Source organism: Carassius gibelio, chromosome A18 (assembly GCF_023724105.1).
Source record: "Carassius gibelio isolate Cgi1373 ecotype wild population from Czech Republic chromosome A18, carGib1.2-hapl.c, whole genome shotgun sequence".
NCBI classification, from domain to species: domain Eukaryota; kingdom Metazoa; phylum Chordata; class Actinopteri; order Cypriniformes; family Cyprinidae; genus Carassius; species Carassius gibelio.
This window is the reverse complement of record NC_068388.1, coordinates 158,038-173,037: the sequence shown is the minus strand read 5'-3', so window position 1 is coordinate 173,037 and position 15,000 is coordinate 158,038. Positions and strand designations below refer to the sequence as shown.

General features: G+C 42.6%; 1 protein-coding gene across 1 annotated transcript; it reads right to left on the bottom strand.

Annotated features, from left to right (window-relative positions):
• Positions 1-497: 497 nt before the first annotated feature.
• LOC127934081 (transient receptor potential cation channel subfamily M member 7-like) lies at positions 498-14,997 on the bottom strand (the record flags this gene model as incomplete). The annotated part of the gene is made up of 21 exons (XM_052531256.1): positions 498-1,249; positions 1,370-1,476; positions 1,646-1,697; positions 8,538-8,743; positions 8,857-8,939; positions 9,320-9,603; positions 10,294-10,359; positions 10,510-10,554; positions 10,672-10,725; positions 10,849-10,874; positions 11,089-11,114; positions 11,212-11,279; positions 11,403-11,496; positions 11,668-11,759; positions 12,330-12,862; positions 13,418-13,550; positions 13,628-13,812; positions 13,887-14,019; positions 14,219-14,393; positions 14,471-14,722; positions 14,911-14,997. Coding segments are annotated over 21 exons (2,808 nt in total), but the record flags the coding sequence as incomplete, so codon positions are not given.
• Between the last annotated feature and the right edge of the window lie 3 nt (positions 14,998-15,000).

The following is a 15,000-nucleotide window of genomic DNA, read 5'->3' as shown; positions in this document are numbered from 1 at the left end:
CAATTTCCAGTGTTTCTTTAATTCTGTCAGCAGTGCCATTAGTGCTGCAAACACGACTCTTACAAGAAACCTCACCAGCAGCAACTTTGATGCTTTTCAGGGTTTCCAGGTCTTCATAATAAAACTATCCTAAAGGTCAATACCCCAGGTGCTAAAGATGACGTCACTGGGGTCACTTGAGCCTCCAGCAACAGTGTTAGAGAAACCAGAATCCACAGGATTTACCGATAAAAACACTGAGACCCAATCAGAATTTGACTTTAAGCAGCTTGAGCATAAAATGATGATAAAACAGCAGCACGCTTACATGCTCGTAAAGATTCAGGTTAAAGTTAATTTATAAAGTGCATCTAAAAAAAACAATTTTACCAAAGTTCTGTATAATCATGGTAAAATAATGAATTAAATCGAGCTTAAACTATAATAAAACATGCATACACACGAGCCCAGGTCACCTGCTGAATCTAAAACTAAAAGAACTTCAGAGTGAGAGAAAACAGGTTTTTCAGTGTTTTATTAAATATACAGTAAAAAATGTGTACAGATCCATTAATATAGTATCCCCAGCATCAAATACTCTCATGTTTGAGTTGATAGAACTGCCAGATAAATGTATCTATGAGATACACGATTAACCCTTTCACACGATACTCTGACGACAGTACCTCTGTAACATTATAACGTGAGTCTCAGTCAGATCACACACTCTTCTGTGGTTTGCATTGCAATCTGCCCATAATCTACACGAGATTCAAACCATAGATGCATTCATACAGCTCTGTACAACATCTGATAATAGTTTAATGAGCCAGAGGTCTTTCCCAAAACTAACAGACATCACACGTAAAATAGCTTTTATTTTATACAAGGCTACTTCCTGTAATTTAGAATAAATATGTAACAATACAGTGATATTGTACCAGTTATTAACCACTTTATACTTTTATACAGCCATAAAAACTTAAAAAAATACTTTTAAAAGCTCATACTCCCTGTTATAATTGTACAGGATAAAATGTGATTTATTAAAACATCTCTAGATTGCATCATTTGTTCAGAGGCGACACATTCATATAAAACATGCACACTTATGTCCTCCGCACACACACTGTGCTGTGTGTGTGTGTGTGTGTGTGTGTGTCTCACAGCATTAAGCGCATTGAGGGACGCTGTTCTTTAGCGGACGGGTCCTCGGAGGGGTCATGCTGCAGCGTCAGTTTATCAGGAGTGTAGTCGTTCCGCTTCAGATCTGACCACACACACACACACACACAAATTTAATATAATGCAAATATAAACCAAATGAGTTGATGGTGAGCTGTAGATGTGACTCGGGGATGAAGCGGTGTTCAGCGAGCGCTAAACTCACCCGGAAGCTTGAGTTTCCTGCAGCACGAGTTGCAGTGATGTTTGGTGCGGAAGTTTCGAATGGCATCGTCTCCGAGATTCGCAGGCCCAAAGATCATATCATAAGACCTGACACAATTAAACACACAGAAGAAAACTCATGAACTCTATTCTATTATACAGTTTTAATAGACCTCGTTCATACTCTGTTTAACACGATGAAAGCGAGGCTGAGGAGGACAGATTGAGAGACTTTACATGAACATAAATGAACATCTGCATCCAAACTGTTTCTCACCCTTTCTCTCCGCTCTTGATGACTGATGGATCTGTCAGTATCTCACCGACCCCTAGAGAGAGAGAGAGTGAGAGAGTGAGACAGAGTGAGATTTTTTTTTGATTTTCACAATCAATTTATTATAAAATTTTTAATATAACACTTTACACACACTTGAAAAAAAAAAAAAAAAAAAAAAAAAAAAAAAATTATATATATATTACATTAAATCTCTTGCAAAGACAATTTCTTCATTTTCAACTGAAACCAGAGCATAATTACAACACCACTGAGTTTCAAAAACCTTTAACGTACTCATCAATTTATGAAAATTAAAATCAATAAGTATTCTTGATTTTACCATATTTTTAAAAACTAAAACAACATCTTGTCCTGACTTCTCTTCAATCTTATTTCTCCTAGTGATATAAACAGCATATTTTGCTTGTCCCACAATAAAATTGATGACTTGACATTTGAACTTTTGTTTTGAATTGTAAAAAAAACCCAAAATATAATTTTGTTTTGAAAAACTAGTATTAAAATAATCTAAAAAAACACTTAATAAGTCAAAAAGAGGGTTTAGTCGCTTACAATACATGAAGCAATGAAAAATAGTCTCTCGTTCTGAACAAAAAGGACATTTGTCGCTTACAGTGGGGTTTAAAATAGACACAAATGCATTTACAGCAATGGCTCCATGTAAAATCCGCCACTGCAAATCACCAATATTCTTTTTTAATGGTGGTTTGTAAAGTGCTCGCCAGACAGGTTTAGTTTCAGAATTGATTCCTAATTTTTCTCTCCATACTGTATCTGTTTTAGTACTTAAATTTTGCTGATGAGTAACTTTAACAATGCATTTATATAATATTTTCCCTTCTACTGTACAAAAATCAATATAATCATTACTTCCAAAATTGAACAGGGGGCTATTAAAACAAAACTCATCTATTACAGGGAAAATTTCAAGTTCAGGAAAAAGATCTTTACTATCAGGGCTTAAAGTCCCTGCACCAAACTCTTGTAAAAGTATCTTCTCTTCATCAGTTAAAATCATAGTTATTTTTTCTAGAAATTTTTTTACAAACCGTATTGATCGAACTCCTAATAGGTTAGCTACTTTTTCAGCTCTCAGTAAATTATAACCTGATTCATTTATAATGTGTTTTAGTTTAAAAACCTTTTTATTACATAATAAATCTGTTAAACCAGGAAAATCTTCTGCCGAAGTATCAAACCTAGCTCCAAAAACAACTGGTTCTTCCAATAACCAATGAAGAGAAGTTGCTGGTTCCATCCAGCGATGTTTAAAGAAACCCCACACTTTGAACAGATTTTGATAGAAAGAAGGAATTTCATTAAAAGTCAATCTTTTATGGTCCATTAGAAACAATGTTAAATCCACTTCCATATTGCCAACTCTTCTCAAGATACTTAAGGCCAGTGGTCTCCACACCAATGAATAAGGTCCCATCATAAGTTTCTGTATATATTGGAGACGGTAAGTGGCTCTTCTACAAGCGAGATTTACAAGACCTTGACCTCCTTCCTCTTTGGGCAAAAAGAGAATGCTTTGAGGAGTCCAATGATACTTGTCCCAAAAAAAGTTCACCAATTCTCTTTGAATATTAACAAGGAGTCCGTTTGGAGGGTCAACACAAGCAAGTTTATGCCATAGTGAGGATGCCACAAGATTATTAATTATAAGAATACGTCCTCTATAAGATATCTGAGGCAGCAACCATTTCCACTTTTCCAATCGACCTTTTATTTTCTCTATTAAACCTTCCCAATTTTTCCTAATAAAGTTTTCATTTCCTAGATAGACACCAAGGTATTTTAAACCTCCTCTTTTCCAAATCAGTCCTCCAGGTAAAGCAGGAAGATCTCCACTCCAACTTCCCACCATTATAGCTTCACTTTTCCTCCAATTTACTTTGGCAGAGGAAACTAGTTTAAAATCATTTACAATTTTTTCTAGCTTAATAACATCTTCCTTCTCATTTACAAAAACAATAACATCATCAGCATATGCAGAAAGGTGTAAAGAATTATTACAATCAGGAAAACTCAAACCTTTTAAATGAATTCGTAGTTTTTGCAGTAAGGGTTCAATTGCCAGGGAGTACAACATACCAGACATAGGACATCCCTGCCTGACCCCCCTTTCAACTTTAAAAGGAGCACACAAACCACCATTAATTTTAAGAACACTCTCAATGTTACAGTATACAGCCTTTATCATTGATATAAACGTATCGTTAAACCCAAAAGCCTTTAAAGTACTCCATAGAAACAAATGTTCAACTCTGTCGAATGCTTTCTCTTGATCAAGAGAAATCATTCCAGAGTTAATTCCCAGGAGTTTAGAAGCATCAAAAACATCTCTTATTAAAGCAATATTATCAAAAATAGACCTGTTGGGAATACAGTAAGTCTGATCACAGTGTATCAATTTGCTTATAATTTTACTAAGTCTCATAGCTAAAGTTTTGGACAAAATTTTGTACTCTGAACATAAAAGTGAAACAGGGCGCCAATTGCTGATATACTGAAGATCCCCTTTTTTGGGTAACAGTGTAATGACTGCTCTTCTGCAGCTTAGAGGCAATAGTCCTCTTTTCAGACTGTCATTAAAAACTGTCAGCAGATCTTCTCCTATGACGGGCCATAGAGTCTTATAGAACTCAACAGGCAGCCCGTCAATTCCTGGAGATTTACCATTATCCAAGCTCATCATGGCAGTATAAAGCTCTTTCAATGACAACGTCTGTTGTAGATCATTGTTAGACTCTTCATCCACCTTTGGCAGTCCTTCAAGAAAATGATCAGCCTCTGCACCCCATTTCCTCAGTTCAGATTTATAAAGGTCAGAAAAAAAACCTACAGCACAGCAACGTATGTCAGCAGGCTCAGTTAGTTCTTGTCCTGTAGCTGAGCGTAAAGTATGGATCATTTTACTTTGACCTTTTTTAATTTCTAAATTAAAAAAGAATTTTGAGGGAGCATCCATTTGTGCCACAGTTTGAAACCGTGACCGGACTAAAGCTCCCTTTGCTTTAACTCCCAACAGGTCTACCAAAATAGATTTCTTTTCTTTCAGATCATCAATATGTTTTCTGTTGTTTTTTTTTGATGCTAATAAATCTTGTAAAACAGTAATTTCCGTCTCTAAAATCTTCATTGACTGGGCTAGGTCTCGAGTAACATTAAGAGTGTACTTTTGACAAAAATCTCTAATAAGAACTTTTCCACAATCCCACCATTGCGATAAAGATACATAAAAATGTTTTTGCTGCTTAAAAGTTTTCCAAAAAAAACTAAAATTTTCTAAGAATTTTTCATCATTCAGCAATGAAGTATTAAAAATCCAATAAGCACTTTTATACTTAACACATTTAAACAAAACACTACACAGAACTAAGCTGTGGTCAGAAAAACCCACTGGAATAATTTTACAGAACTTAAAAAGATTTCGTTGATGTTGAACACTATATATTCTGTCAAGCCTTGCTAAGGATATATAATTTTCAGTACTATGAGCCCAAGTATACTGTCTAACATCTTGATTCATATTTCTCCAAATATCACATAAATCATGTGTTTCAATTAATTGTATAAGTATTTTCTGAGAAGCAGCATGTGGTTCTATATGATTTCTATCTAACTTAGAATTTGCGGTACAATTAAAATCCCCACCTATAAATAACATATCATCTGGATTTAAGTCTTTTAAGACAGCATCCACCTTATCAAAAAACAAAACTCTTTCTAACCCCTTTGTAGGAGCATATAAATTCAAAAGCACCATGGTAACTTTCTCATATTTTACTTTGATCTTTAACAAACGACCACCAATTATTTCTTCAACTTCACAAGACAAAGGTAAAATGTGTTTTGAAAACAAAACAGCAACACCTCCACTAACAGAGGATTTATGACTTAGGACAATCTGTCCATCCCATTCTCTTTTCCAGTCGTTCTCATTTTTAAAATCACTGTGTGTTTCTTGTAAAAACAAAATATCAATTTGCTTTTGTCTACTAAATTCATATAACATCATTCTTTTATAACCATCTCTGGCACCATTTAAATTTAAAGTTCCAATTTTAAAATTTGTCATATTTATTTTAGAGACAAGAAAAAAAAATAAAAAAGTTGCCAAAAAAACTATTTTTGGCAAAATTTTAGAAGTTGACAGCTTCATCTTTATTACATTTTTTTTTCAGTTTGTTCACCAATTTTCTAAGACGATAAATCTCCACATCTTGAAAAGCTCCCTCTTTTATTAGATACCTTACATCATTAATAAATTGCTTACTATCAGGGAAGAAATCTTCTACTTGCACTCCTTTTACTCCTTTTGTTTCTTGCAGAAATTTGCTAATATCATTAGCACTATACAAGCAGATCAAGGTTTCATTTTGGGAACTTAGAGACAGATTTGAACATTGAGATATATTGGAATCAGAGGAATCTCCATCACTATCTGATGCCACACTCTCTTCACCACCCTCATCTTTCTTTACTTGTTTAAGTAACTTTTCTTTTCCACCACTTTTTTTCTTTCTTTTAACTGGGATCTTGAAAACAGATTTTGCTTCATTCTCAAAAACTACAGCATTTTCTTGCATATCCATTTCAACAACATCTGTTATGCAAACGTTCTCAGAAGGTTCAGCCTGCTCATAAGGCCTAGCGAATTCATCATTTTTACTAGACATGGTAACAATCTCAGACTCAGTTTTATCAGATCTTAACTCAGCAGCCACAACTGCAACCGGCCCAAGCTCACCGGCTTCGACCACTGACACACCAGCAATGTCAGTGTCATTCACGATCTCAGCCAGCGGAACAACAGACACCCCCATTTCAGTGCTTGTGTTCACAGCTGCATTTTCCTTTTTATTCGGACAATCACGAACAAGATGTCCAATCTTACTGCAATTAAAACATTTAATCGTAGTATCAGATGTTGCAAACACTGTATAATCGAAACCATCAATTTTGAACTTGAACACCAGATCAATCTCATCAATTCCGTTTTTCAACACCATGAAAACTTGTCTTCTAAACGAGACTAAATGTTTCACCAAAGGTGATTTGCACCCAAGAGGAATTTTCTTTATTGATGAAACCAGTTTTCCATACCGAGATAACTCTTGCACCAGTATATCGTCATTAATAAACGGAGGCACGTTGGACAGAATGACCTTTTTGGACGGGCTACTCAACGGTAAAACACTCACGAGTGAACCGTTCAACACAACGCCACTTTGGACAACTTCATTTGCCTTCTCAATTGATTTAAAAAAGATAACAATTGCACTATTCATTCGCGATGCAGAGACAATATAATCATGTCCCACAATCTCTCCCACGGCTAAACATACCTGCTCCACGTTAATCTTAGACTCCACCTTCACTCCATGTCGGCGGGTTAAATCTTTAAAACTCATCGTGTTTTGGTTCGTCATGCCTCCCAGCGCAACGCTGGTTGCAGACGGAAAAAAAGCTTTTAACTCTAACCGATCCAAACACAACAAAACATACAAACAAACACACAGCTCCAAATACAAAAGCACGATGCAGTCACCCTTACCACGCTCAGTTCATGTACTCCGACAGAGAGGAAAAAAAAAAAAAAAACAACCAAACCGAAAGAAAAGAAAAGAAAAGAAAAGAGAAAGAAAAACAAACGTTTTTGCCACAGCGGGCAAAAAACCAGCTTACATTCACCACGCGCTCTCCAGTCTCGCTCAACAGACGCCCACGCATGCGCACGAAAGAGAGACAGAGTGAGAGAGAGAGTGAGAGAGAGAGAGTGAGAGAGAGAGTGAGAGTGAGTGAGAGTGAGTGAGAGAGGGTAAGAGTGAGACAGAGTGTGAGAGAGTGAGACAGAGAGAGAGTGAGAACAGCAGAACACTCCTGAGCTCCAGTCACTCAGTGAATATGAAAAATTAAAAATATTACTGGGTGAAGGACCTGCTTCCTCTGTGGTAGCACATTATATTTACAAATGCCACAAACTAAGAGGTAAAGAGTGAACACATCTACATTAGAAGTACCATCAATGTTTATAGAAATGTATATGGATTTATTTTGCATGTATTTTATTCTATTTTATTTTATTTTTTCTTATGGATATATATGAATTTTTGTTTTGTTTGTTTCTAGTCTGCTATGTACAATGCTTTGGCAATATGTACCTTTGTATGTCATGCCAATAAAGCAATATGAATTGAAAAAAAAAATTGAATTGAGTGAGAGTGAGTGAGAGAGAGAGAGAGAGAGAGAGAGACAGAATGTGAGAGTGAGACAAAGTGTGAGAGAGAGAGAGTGACAGTGAGAGCGTGAGTGAGACAGAGTGTGAGAGGGAGAGAGTGAGAGAGTGTGAGAGAGTGAGAGACAGAGTGTGAGAGAGTGAGACAGAGTGTGAGAGAGAGAGAGACACATCTGTATATCTATATATCTGAATAACTTGTTCACTGTTTATTGCTTTGGCAACATTGTGTTGTTTCACAGTCATGCCAATAAAGCTCATTTGAATTGAATTGAATTGACAGCGAGAGACAGACTGACAGAGAGAGAGAGAGAGAGAGAGAGAGAGAGAGGGGCCATCACTTCCACTCTCTGAAACAAACACAAGTTTACACACACACACACACACACACACACACACACACACACACACCTGTGATGGTAAAGCGTTTCTACACAGTATCCAGGCTTCATCTACACAGCCTGGTGCTGTTCTAATTCTGTATGGCCTTCATTCTTTTCAGATCATAAATAGAGAAACATTAAGAGACGCCCTGCTCTCACTCGTGTGTGTAGGCAGTGCATAGAGACGGTTTCTAAAGCTCTGATTACTGGAGTGTAGATGAAGAGATCTGAGCGAGACACAAACCCTGCAGGTCCAGCACCAGCAGCTCTCCTCGAGTGTACTCATACGTCCAGTGGCTGAAGGCCAGCATGGTTTCCTCCAGAAGGTTGGTCGGCACGATTTCATCCCCGTTGTTATTATTAAACTTGCGGAAGTCTCCAGTGATGCACTCCTCGATGGCAAACCACTGACCGGCAGAGTGACAGTAGAGCAGGAAGACCTCCAGAAACCTGCAGAACACACACTCTCAGAAACACCCTCAGGCGTGTGTGTGTGTGTGTGTGTGAGTGTCAGTGTGCGTGTGGGGGTGTCAGTGTGTGTGTGTGTGTGTGTGTGTCAGTACCTGGGTGAGTACGGGATGGTTTTGGGTCTGATCTGATTGAAGGCAAACGTGAGTTTCTGAGCTGCTCTCTGCTGCTGAATTTCCTGTTCACAAGCACACGATTAGTCGCACACAGAAGGACCGCCTACTCACCTGTCAATCAACCACTGCACTAACTCAACAGTTTAAGACGTGAGTTCAGACATTCATTTAAAGCACTTCAGCACGCAATAATGTACATTTATATCACATTACACTACCATAAAAAACATACTGCAAATGTAAAAATTCATAATGTAGCGTAGTTCTAAATATAACGCTATAATCCACACATCTTGGCAGCTGTTAAAGAAAAAGTTTGAGAGAGACTTCCACATGTAAAGCTCATTTCTGTTTTCTGTAGCAGAAATGTGGGTTAACGAGATGCGTGTAGTTCTGCACTCCTGTGAGTCTGTGTTTGGGTCAGTGAGGAGGATCCTCGTACCCTGAGACAGAGGTGCAGGACGGTGTCCTCTCTGTAGATGCTCTGCCAGGTGTTGACCACCTCGGGCAGGAAGGACTTGACGATGTACAGGTGTCCAGGCTTGAGGATGTCGTACTCGGACCAGGTGCAGAGCACCTTCAGCGCCCGGCGCAGACCTCCACCCATCTCCTCCTTACTGAGGAACTCGATCTTAGCACAGAGACCACGCTGAGCCCAGGACGACATGCTGTTATTGATGCTGTTGGGAGAGCTCTCCTCCAGACGGTACACGGTCACCGGTTCACCTGCACCACACACAAACACCTGAACGTCAAGCTGGAACACACGAGCGGCGTCACGATCACACGCTACACCGCAGGACTGGGCGACGCGAACACCACACACATCACACGTCTGCAGCACGAGGAACAGCAAACATCAGTGACATCAGTGTAAGAGCAGATTCAAAGCTCAAAACTAAAGACTCGAAGCAAACCGAGCTGAGCTGAGCTCAATACTGACACTACTGTCTTTTTAGAGCAGCTGAGTTTAGATTTGTGTCATGTGATGAAGATCTGACCGTCTTCATTCGCTCGCCACAGGCCTCAAATATCTTAAATCAGAGAAACTGCAAAAACATGCATCTCTTCCGCAGTATTTCTGTCTTGTTTTCCAGAACAAATATCTAAACATCCTTAGATCAACACATGAAGTCTTGTTTTCTGAGAAACTGAACCTAATGATCTGAGTTTATGATTAAATCAAGAACAGATATTTGTTCTGTTTTAATCATCAACACACTTCATCAGTTTCACAGAAAACAATTATTTTGTAATTTTGCTTCTCTAGTAAATGTGTCTTGATGTAAGAATCTTTAGACATTTGTCTGTAATGTATTTCTCATCACTCCATGTGTGTGTCTTCACACCGCCCAGAACTACATGAAACGAACAGCAAAGCATGATGGGACAGAGACAGAGAGACCGGGGTCTTACCTCGAGGGGGCACTGGGGTGAATGGAATACTCTGGGACAACCGCATCAGGTTATTACGCTCCACCGCTAACACACACACACACACACACACAGGGCTGATGTCAGTATACGTCACAGGAGCAGCTACACACACACACACACTCAGGACAGTCTGTGTTCGAGCGAGGAAATCAGGAAACCGTCAGCTTTCATTGGATGAATGACAGAGACACTGACCTGAATACTGATAACTGTCCATGGGCTTGAACGGAGAACTGATCGCTGCTCCACACACACACACACACACACACACACACACACACACACACAGAGCAAAGAATGAGCAGAACAACACAAAATACCACGGTATTACCATGCTCCTGATGCTATAAGACTTACAGTCCTTCCACACGGAGAGGTGTGTGTGACGAGCACCGTACAGCCCCGCTGCAGCTGAAACACACACACACACACACACGCACACACACACACACACACGCACACACACACACAGGTCAGTTCAGCTGTCGTGATGTTTGTGGATCAGGTGATCATCAGATGTGATAAAACACTCACTGTTTGAGATGTCTTCTCCTGGACTCCTGAACACCAGAGAAACAAACAACAATCACTCAAAAATACATCTCTCTCTCTCTCTCACACACACACTCACACACACACACACACACACGTCTGTGTGTCCACATCAGTATGCTTCATCAGGTTCACAATATTTACTGGTCTGTCTCCTAACCCCAAACTCTCACAGAAACCTGTTCATAACACTCGACATACATTTATGCATCAGTTACTCACGGTTTACTGGACTGAGATGATTTCCCCTGAGGATGAAAGACAGACAGAGTTACGGTGTGTGTGTGTGTGTGTGTGTGTGTGGTTTCTCTTAAACACTCATGTGTTGTTGTGTGTTTGACTGACCAGCAGCGGATCCTCATAACACGAGACGTCCTCCAGCGACACGCGTGTGCTCTCCTGCTTCCCGAGCGCTGCACACACAGATAAAGAGACGAGACGCTGCTTTAACATGCCTAAACCGAGAGAGAGGTGTGTGTGTGTGTGTGTGTGTGTGTGTGTGTGGCGTTCGTCCTCATGATGCGTCTCACACTCACCGGACTCTGGCTGCAGGACTGAAGGGTTTCTGTCGAGCTCGGTGAAGCCGGCGTACGAGTTCACCATCCGCACGTGACCCTGCGCCGCGGCCGCCTTTAGACACGCAACACACACGTCAGGATCGAGCCGCGCTGGAGACACTCACCGCGTCTTTAACACACACTCACCGCGTCTTTAACACACACTCACCGCGACGTCTTTAACACACACTCACCGCGACGTCTTTAACACACACTCACCGCGACGTCTTTAACACACACTCACCGCGTCTCGAGTCTTTCTGGAGGGACTCGGCTGACGGCTGACAGCACCCTCTTTAGGAAACGACCTCTGACCCTCAGGATCATCCTTGTGACCTTTGGAGGAACACGAGAGAATGAGTTCAGAGACGGAGCGCACTTGTTTAGGAACAGTTGATTAGCGTCACCGTGTTAAATGATCAGTTTAATAACCCTGACCCTAACCAGCACCAGCCCGGGTTAGACACGACAAGACAACACTTCGTTCACTCCCGAGGGACATTTAGTTTGAGATGAAACCACCGCCAGAGGTCAGAGGTCACCCGTCTCTAACACACACAGGGGCATGCAGACGGGGTGAGGGTCAAGGGTCACCGTTAGGGTTCCCTGATTCCCAGCGGTGGACCGAAGCCAAACCTCCGTGTCTCTCTCGGAGTCTGTTCAGCGCTCTTCTGCAGCGGCCGTCTCTCTCGAAGCGCTGCGGGCCCCGGGGCCGGTGCTCAGGGGTCAGAGGGAGGCCCGGGAGGGGCGTGTTTCTGTCGGGTGGGTCGGGGGTGGGTCTAGCGTCTTCATCATCAGCGAAGGCGTGATTGACGTATCCCTCGCACTCAGGCTCACTCACGAACACCCCTGGGGCTCCTCCATCACTCCTCTCATAAACACCCTCCTCGTCCTCCTCATACTCACCCACGAAGGCCCCGAACTCCACTGTGACGTGCGCCGGCTCCGTGTGTGTCTGCGGCGGGGTGCTGACGGGGCTGCTGGGACACGTGTCCTGCTGCACGGAGCGTCCGCGGCGCCGCAGCTGTGGTGAGGTGACCTCAGAGGATCCAGACGAGGCTGTGAGCGCAGGCCGTCTCTGGAGGCTGGGAGGAAGCTCCGCCCCCTGCCGCTCCTCGGCTCCGCCCCCGAACAGAGACTCTGCTATGCTGGTGGTGGGAGGCAGGAATCCCACGCTGCACCGCAGCAGAGCGCTGGACTTCGAGTGCCCCATCAGGTCGGGTCCCAGGTTCTTGGAGACGCTGAGCTCGCGTGTGATCTGGTTGTGCACTTTGCTAGCCTCGGACGCTCGCTGCGCGGTCAGTGCCTTCAGTGTGTCCACCGTGAGCGCAGACAGGTCCTGCAGGTGTCCGATCTGAGAATCCAGCGTGTGCAGAGAGCGCTTGATGAAGTTCACCTTGTTTCCCACCTCCTTCAGCTGCACACACATCGTTTCCACCCTAAAAAACAAACAGGTGTAAACAATCATTTCTCTTTTATATAGTACATTCATACTGTTTCAAGGCCGCTTTACAGAAAATAATCAGTTCCAGAGGCTTTAGTTCACATTTATGCATTTGCCAGACACTTTCATCCAAGGTACACATCAGGCCTTGCTTTCCCTGGGAATCGAACCTGTGACCTTGGTGTTGCTAGCACCATGTGCTACTGTTAAATTTACATTAGTGCATTTGGCAGATGCTTTTATCCAAAGCCAGTTGCACTGTATTCAAGGATTTTCAGCTAATGCGCTCCCTGGGAATCAAACCCATGATCTACTGTTTGGGCTTCTGAAATGTGTGGAGAATCAAGCGATCATCGATCAGATGTCGGGAGACAATGTAGTTTCAGGAACAACAGTAGTTGTTCACTTTAAATGGTATAAATGTGTCTGATTGGCTGTGAGTGTTCACTTTGACCACATGAGGTCATGATGATGAAATCCTGTATTGAATGCTGCTACAGGTGAACACACACTAAAGAGGGACCCTGATGCATGTGGTTCATCGTCGTACCTGTCGGACGTGAGTCTGATTCTCTCTTCACTCCCAGAGTGAAACTGATCGTCTTTCTCGTGGAAGTATGTCTCCACGCACTGCTCCTCGAAGTCGTGCAGCTTCTTCTGGTCCTCCTCGGTCAGGAAGAGCTCTGAAAGACAGCAGGACGGTCAGATCCCTGTCAGACGCAGCAGAAGCGACGGGGTGAGAGAGAGAGAGGTACAGTACTTGGGCCGTAGGTGCTGCTGTCCTTCTTCCTCTTCCTGCAGATGGAGGACAGCACAGACGCGACGTGGCTGAGCAGAATCAGCGGCGGAGGAAGGACGGGCTTGTCGTGGTACTCCATGACGAAGTGATAGCGCTGGTATTTCCACACCAGGTTGGATATGGACTTCACCTGCATGTAGACGTTACTGCGGAGAAACGGCACGCTCAGTTACGGTGAAGAGGGTCACAGACACACAGCGTGCGGCGGCGCAGCACTCACTTGAAGAAGGCGATGAGCAGGTTGACCATCAGGATGTACTGGACGAACAGATAGACGGCCTGCAGCAGCTGCGTCAGCCACACACCGGGCCCGCACAGATCCTTCACGTTCGGGTCGCTCGAGTTAGCACACACTGACAACATCACCACATCCTCATTACTACACAGAAAGAGCTAATCTCTCACACTGCTGCATGTTATATGTGATGCCGAATCCTGATTTCAAGGTCAGAGATAGAGGAAAATGCAAACGTGAGCCTGATGTTTTCTGATTCTGTGCAGGATAGTGCTTTGCTATGAACCTGTTCCTTTCTGAATAATGCAGATGTTTACCGTCGATCTCGTAGGCGTAGACTTCACCGTACATCATCCAGTAGGGCTGGAACACCACATCTCTGGCTAAGGTCCACGAGGGATCCTCGTTTGGGTACAGAATGGCTTTCCGGGGAACTCCAAAACTCAGCAGCACCACGGCCATGATGACCACGATGTAGAACATGTTGGCCACCTGCGGAGGAAGAGATCGGTCAGTGCTGGAGCACACGAGCGGCTCAAACACAAGCACAGCTCCGAGCGCTCGCTCACCATCTTCCCGATCATCATGACGTAGGGTCCGGCCTGCTGATTGACCGCCAGGATGTCCAGCAGCCGCACGTACCAGAAGATGATGTTCAGACAGTACACTAACCGGCCCGTGATGAACACGATCCCCGAGCCGAAGCGCAGACCGAAGCCCACGAAGAACATCAGGATGGCCAGGAAATCAGAAACGTTGAAGTAGTCGCAGAACCAGACTTTAATCTTCTGACTGATTTTACCTCCTTCAGACATGAACATCTAGAGAGGAAACACACATGTACTGATCACATGTCACATGTATACACAACACAAACACACGTGTGTGACCTCAAACCCTCGCTTCAGTCACATGACCAGAGGAGGCAGGGTTAGACGCTCAGCAGGAGTGTTACGAATAATGAATAAAGTTTCTAACATAGCTCATTAAAATATCTGAACACACACACCTCTCGAATCTTCTCCACCCCCAACGTGAAGATGCAAAGAATGACGACCCATTCCTGAGGAGACGGAAACGACTCCATCTTCACCAACAC